Genomic DNA, 6,527 nt, shown 5'->3' with positions numbered 1-6,527 from the left:
TCAAGTTTCATAAACAACATTTTTTAAATAAGTACCCAATATACCTAGCTGAAATTCCTGCTGAAGTCAATAGGTAAAATTGTAGGGTGCCTTAGACCATGATGGAAAGAAGGTCTGGAGTTTTGTTGATAAATTATAGTATCACAGATATCTTCAATCATTATAATATATAGATAATGCTTCCATGTGGTACATTTTTCTATAATATAAATATTTATTTACTCAATCTGTGATTACAGAGTAATGCAGAATTCTTTTTCTCTTACATTTATTTGTAGATAAGTCACTTTCTGTTTTTTTCATTGTAACAGTAGAAGAAGTGAGCTTGTGTAGCAGCAGCACAGCTTACATAGGCCTGATTCCCTGGGCATATCGCTAACTTTTAACAGGGATCCACTTTACTATCAGGAGTATTAAGTAAAATAGGAAAACATACAAAATATACAAGATGAAGTGACTCCTCTCAAGGTAAATTTTAAACAGTAAACGAATTGAAGTTACACATACTGTAGTGTTTTCTGTTTTAAAAATAGGTGAGTTTGCAAATTTGCCAGTGCTTTTCAATTGAAGATGTTGAAATTTTAAAACTGGGCTGTTCTGAAAAATTTACATGAAGAATAAGTTTGCCATATTTCAATAAAACTGGTCCAATGGTCACTGAGCCATTACACGCAGACAGACAGATGGTTGGACGGGCAGACAGACTGACATGGAAATTCCATTATATGCAAACACACCTAAAAATGAACACAGTAGGGGGTTTTCTGTTTCTCCTACATTTAATTACCACTTAGTTGTAAAGACTTAATGTCCTCCATATTACTTTTGTCCCCTTTTAACTATTGAATAACAGGAAGTATTGGAGCCACCCATTCAGAGAATTTCACAGACTGAACAATATTTTCCAATGAGCCCATCCAGTTTAGCCTACAACTTTTCTCCTATTGCTTAGTTAACTGGCTGTGATTTAAAATCCTTACTATTATTAACTTATCCACATATTGTAAATCTTGGCTGGCAGGCCTGGACACATTCCCAGCTTCTCTTTGTGTTTTTCCAACAAATTCTAAAGTATTTATATCTCTTGAACAATTTGGCCCATTAAGTTGGAACCATCTGCGGTGGGCTGGCACACTGTGTTGGCTGGGATTGGCTCCAGCAGACCCCCGTGACCCTGTAGTTAGGATATAGCGGCCTGGATAATGGATGGATGGATGGAAGCTGGAACCTTTATCTGACATATCTACAAGCAGTAATTGTTTGACAAATTGTCAATGTTGTACAGTCACATTTGTAACACCAAGTATGTTACCTTTCTCTCCTGTACAGGTCCTTAGAAAAAGAAACCAGTTCTGTAAATGCTATGTCTTTCCCAAAAGCTCATAATTTGGAATATTCAGACCTTGCCATTATAGTTAAATTCTGTCCAGTATGTTACATGGACAACATCTATTTTTAATGCCAAGGCAGAAGGTGCAAACTCTGAATGTTGGTCCCTGCTTGATAGTGCATGATAAACACATCCTCAGCATTAATGGAGTCCTGCCAAAGTTTTCTCTTACTTAAGACTTAGCACAAAAATAATTTTAAAGCCTAAAAGAATGAAATGTTATACACAGTCAAATCTTAAGGTATTCTAGTGACTGTTAAAATTAAATTATTGTTTTACACTAATCACACAAACAAAATAATTAAAAGCATCTTTTAATTCCTTCACTAAAACATGAACAGCAAAAAGGCATTGAACATATAAAATTAGACTTTATTGACATTATTAGTAGTTAAAAACATTGTATTTTTGTGTTGCCACTTTTCATCTTTTATGTAACATTATATTTGTGACTTCCCTATAATGACTCATCATGCAAGAAATATTGCCCAGAATAGATTTAATGAACTACAGTTAGGGGTAGGATCAATGTCAAGAAAATACACTCTTATTAGACATCTGCTGTACTCAGGAGAAGAGAACATAATGCTTATCAAGCCATTCTTCAACTAAATCAGATCTTCTCATTTTTGAAAGGTGGGAACAACAATTCCTGGGTATATTGAGGTATACACCTGAAAATAATGGTGAGCAGGCTAAGAACCAAACCAGGAGTATTCTGCAGAGCACTCCCTCAGAAATTAATCTAATACTTGTACCTGCGGAGATGAAGAAGAGAGTGCAGCAGGGTGGGCTTTGCGGAGAAGAGTGGCAGGAGTGATTTACAATAGAAGAGTACCTGCAAGAATGAAAGGAAAGGTCTATGGAATGGTGGTGAGACCAGCTATGTTGTATAGTTTGGAGACAAAAAACATGATGCAGAGCTGGAAGTGGCAGAGACGAAGATGCAATGATATTTGCTCGGAGTAATGATGGTAGACAAAGGTAAGAATGAGTATATTAGAGGGACAACACAGGTACTACAATTCAGTGATCAAGTGAGAGAGGCTAGATTGAGACGGGAAAGGAATGTTGAAGACAGAACCACCAGACAAGAGGAAGGTCAGACAGGAGGTTTATGGATGTGGTGAGGAAGGACATGAAGGCAGTTGGTGCAGTAAAAAATTATGTAAAAGACAGGGATAGATTGAGACGTATGACCTGGTGTGGTGAACCCTAAATGGGAGCAACTGAAAGAAGAAGATTTGTTCCTGCAACTAAAAGTCCCATTCTTCCTCATGTTCTCATAAACTAAAATGGGTGACAGAAACACAAACGTCTTATTAGGCACTGTTGCTAAGTTTTCGGTTCTTTGACTCAGTTCAGAGGGAAGATCTTCAAGAGTTAATGGCCTGAGAATTCTACATAAATTTATAAAACTATAGCAGGAACCACAAGAGCAGGTTTAGGTAGCAGTTTTTTCAATCGCCTTAATCAAATGGTCTTTGTAAAGATTGTTCCAGTAATGATGCACTTGGAATACAGTATACTGTATACAGTTTCAGTATCTTTTTCTTCTGTCTTTAATTTTAAAATTCTAGTAAGTTCAGGACAAATGGTTACATAATGCAACATTGCATCTGAGGCACCTAACGCCAAACCTGTCAACATTGGTTGTAAGGCAGGAAGCAAACTAACACAAGACGTCCATCCATTACAAGGCCCTCTCATGCACAAAACCACTGTGGCAATTTTAGAATCTCCAATCAGGCTAATGCACGTGTACTTGGTGAAAAACTGAGGCATGGGGAAAGCAGTCAGTCAACTGGCATGCTGAGATTTCTACAGAGGTGGTGGGTCATTATTTGACTGTGACCTGTGATTGACTGATGCCCCATGAAATGTTGGTTTTCCCCATTAAGCACAGTCAGTCAGTCAGTCATTTTCCAACCCGCTATATCCATACACAGGATCACGGTGGTCTGCTGGAGCCAATCCCAGCCAACACAGGGCACAAGGCAGGAGCAAACCCAGGCAGGGTACACACACACACATACCCACACACCAAGCACACACTAGGGACAATTTAGGAATGCCAATGCACCTAACCTGCATGTCATTGGGAGGAAACCCACGCAGACATAGGGAGGACATGCAAACTCCACACAGGTAGGACCCGGAAAGCAAACCCAGGTCTCCTTACTGCGAGGCAGCAGCGCTACCACTGCACCACCGTGCTGCCCTTCATTGGAAAACATGCAATTTATATACAAAGAAACTCAGGAAACTGGTCCATGATGCAGGAGCACTCACTTCTGCATCTGTGCCACCCATGACAGTGCTTGAAGTTGTCTGGCACTTTGTTTCAGCGTTTCCCCTTTCAGCCATTCCGGTGCATACCTGCACTTTTCACAGTGCATGCCCCACTACCAACTTGTATTTAAAAAAAATAAAATCTCCTTTCAACTAGGTGTTGCACTTCTGAAGGAAAAAAAAAAGTATTTTCTGCAATTTAGCACGTTGTCTGTCCTCCAACAGGGACCCACCTCTACCCAGGTTCTCTGAAGAAAATGTAATATTGGCAATGTGTCTATAAAATTATTTCAATGGCAGAAAGATGAAGATCCAAAAACAACAGGGAGTTCTGCCAGTTCTATTTTTCCACTTCAGCCACTGATGCATGTGTATAATTGTTTTCTAAATATATTTGTGAATGAGTACAGTATATGCAATAGGGCAATTATAATTACTGTATATAATATAATGTAATTATAAAGCAATTATTGTAGAATAGATGATATATTGGTTATTTATACACATACTATTCCTGGTTCTGGAAGGTAGAATGCGGCAGTGCTAAGCAGTGCACATTATGAGCAGAAGATGTGACTTTTTCCAGTATACAACTCTCTATTACCCCTTTGTGAGTGTGTATGCCATGCAATGAATGGTGCCCCATTCAGGGTTGGTACTTACCTAATACAAAGTTCTGCAGAAATGCATTCTTGCTACTTGTAACCCTGTATTAGAATAAGTACTTTTGAAAAATGAACAATTAATTAGTTGTTACTAACATTTCATAAGGATAAAAAGTGCAACTGTATATATTAAGAGTTAAAAATAATGAGCAATTCAAGTATTGTGCAAATATTATCCATGTAGCTATGTGTTTTACCAGGGTATTTTTCAAAAGTAAAATAAAATTGGTAATAGTCAATTTGCTTCTAACTGCTAAATCCACTGGTGTGTTCACTGAGCATGTTTAATCTAGTTTTAAGGGCTAGGAGAGCAAAAGCTCCTTTCAAAAACAGTGCGTGCAAAGCAACAGCTAACACCCGAATGGATGCCAGTCCATTCAGGGAACACACAACACTTCAATGTTCTTTAAATGAAGTTTCATTTCAGAATTACTACTCATTTGATTACACACAACTTTGCAATACAAAAGAAAATCAGACAGCTAAAATCCACATGAACACAGGAGTTGGCACAAATGATGATCGGCTACAATTTGAATTCAGTCGCCACTGCACATCCATGCAATACACTCTGTATACTGTATGTCTGCAAATATGACATTTTATGGTAAGATGTGGAAAAATACTTTTTGAAATATTAATAAATGTTATTACAAGTCATTTCCAAAAATAAACTAATGCTTCATATTCTTAATGAATTATACCAATACTGAATTAAATCTTAATTTTCAAATATATCACAATGAATCTATTCTTATAAACAATTACATTATTTCCAAGTGGATTTTAAAATAAACATGTACATCATCTTATAATTTAACTTTAGATTTAGAATTATTATTTTCCAATGTGTCTTTTGAAAAACATGAACAAATATACAGATCTGAAAAAGTAAAATTACATAAAATGACTGTTGTTTTTAATTTTTGTAATGACTGATATTTCACTTACCTAGGAAATGTTTTATTTCTTTTAAAAAAATGTAGCAATTTTACTTTCAATTCTTCAGTGTTAAACCAATAGATTATTGGATTTAACATGGGTGGTAAAATGACAGTGGTTATAAGCAATGATGTCAACACATCAAGTGATGTTATTAAACGTAGATTTGCGAGAATATAAGTTAATATAATGGGAATATAATAAACAAATGCACACAGCAAATGAGATAAGCAAGTCTGAAAGGCTTTTTGGCGCTGCTCAATGGAGGCAATTTTTAGAACAATAAACAAAATAATCATATATGTACTTAAAATGAAAAATAATGGAAAAAGCAAAGCAACAAGTGTTTTACCAGTTCCAAGCTTTCTGTTAAAAGAGGTATCTATGCATGCTAACACATATACAAAGCCATGTTCACAGAAAAAACCTCTGATAATCCTTGATCCACAATAAGGCAGTTTTGCAGCCTCTAATACCTGATACATATCCAAGCAGAAAACCACAGCCCAAGTTCCTGCAATAATGAGTATCATACGGATGTTTGTATTTAAAGTGGAATAGTGAAGTGGAAAACAAATAGCAATAAGACGATCATAAGCCAAAACAGCAAGGGAGAAGGATCCCATGTCACCAAAAAAGTGTATAAAGAACATCTGAGAGAAACAGCCCTCATATGAAATAAAATTCACTGTAAAGATTAGGACAGAAACTACTTGGGGGATTATAACAGTATTTAAGCCAATGTCCACTATTGCTAGGTTACAAATGGAAAAATGTTTGGGAGTATGGAGAGTTTTATCAAAGAAAACTACTAATAAGACTGTAAAATTGCCCAGTAGGGTAATTACATAAATCAAGAAAAAGAGTATTGCTTGATAAGTCTTTATTCCAATTGTACCAGCAGCTGTGAGAAGAAATCCTCCTGTTAATGAGCTGTTGTTAACGTTGCCATTGGGAGCATTCATGATCAGAACTCTTTATAATCTGCAAACTGAAAACACCAAAAAAATATTAAAATTTCAAACTAGACAGATAGAACTTATACATACTGACTAAATAATCTTAAAGGATGTATGGGGGTATGCGGAAAGTCTTAAATTATAATATATACTGTACAACAAAACAATTAAATTAAATCTTATACTTTGTAAATATACATTGTGCTTTAGCATAACATCATTCATAATGTATAATTATTTCCAGTTCATATTTTAAAATTATTTTTTCTTTTTATATTT

At 35.8% G+C, this 6,527-nt stretch overlaps 1 protein-coding gene across 1 annotated transcript; it reads right to left on the bottom strand.

Moving 5' to 3' along the window:
* Positions 1-5,294: 5,294 nt before the first annotated feature.
* Positions 5,295-6,254, bottom strand: LOC120524584 (olfactory receptor 8H2-like). The gene has a single exon (XM_039746416.1). It carries the CDS (start codon positions 6,252-6,254, stop codon positions 5,295-5,297), a length of 960 nt encoding a protein of 319 aa, XP_039602350.1.
* Positions 6,255-6,527: the final 273 nt, after the last annotated feature.

The sequence above is a fragment of the Polypterus senegalus genome, chromosome 2 (assembly GCF_016835505.1).
Source record: "Polypterus senegalus isolate Bchr_013 chromosome 2, ASM1683550v1, whole genome shotgun sequence".
Taxonomy (NCBI): Eukaryota; Metazoa; Chordata; class Cladistia; order Polypteriformes; family Polypteridae; genus Polypterus; species Polypterus senegalus.
The sequence above is the reverse complement of the archived record's forward strand: the minus strand, read 5'-3'. Positions and strand labels throughout refer to the sequence as shown.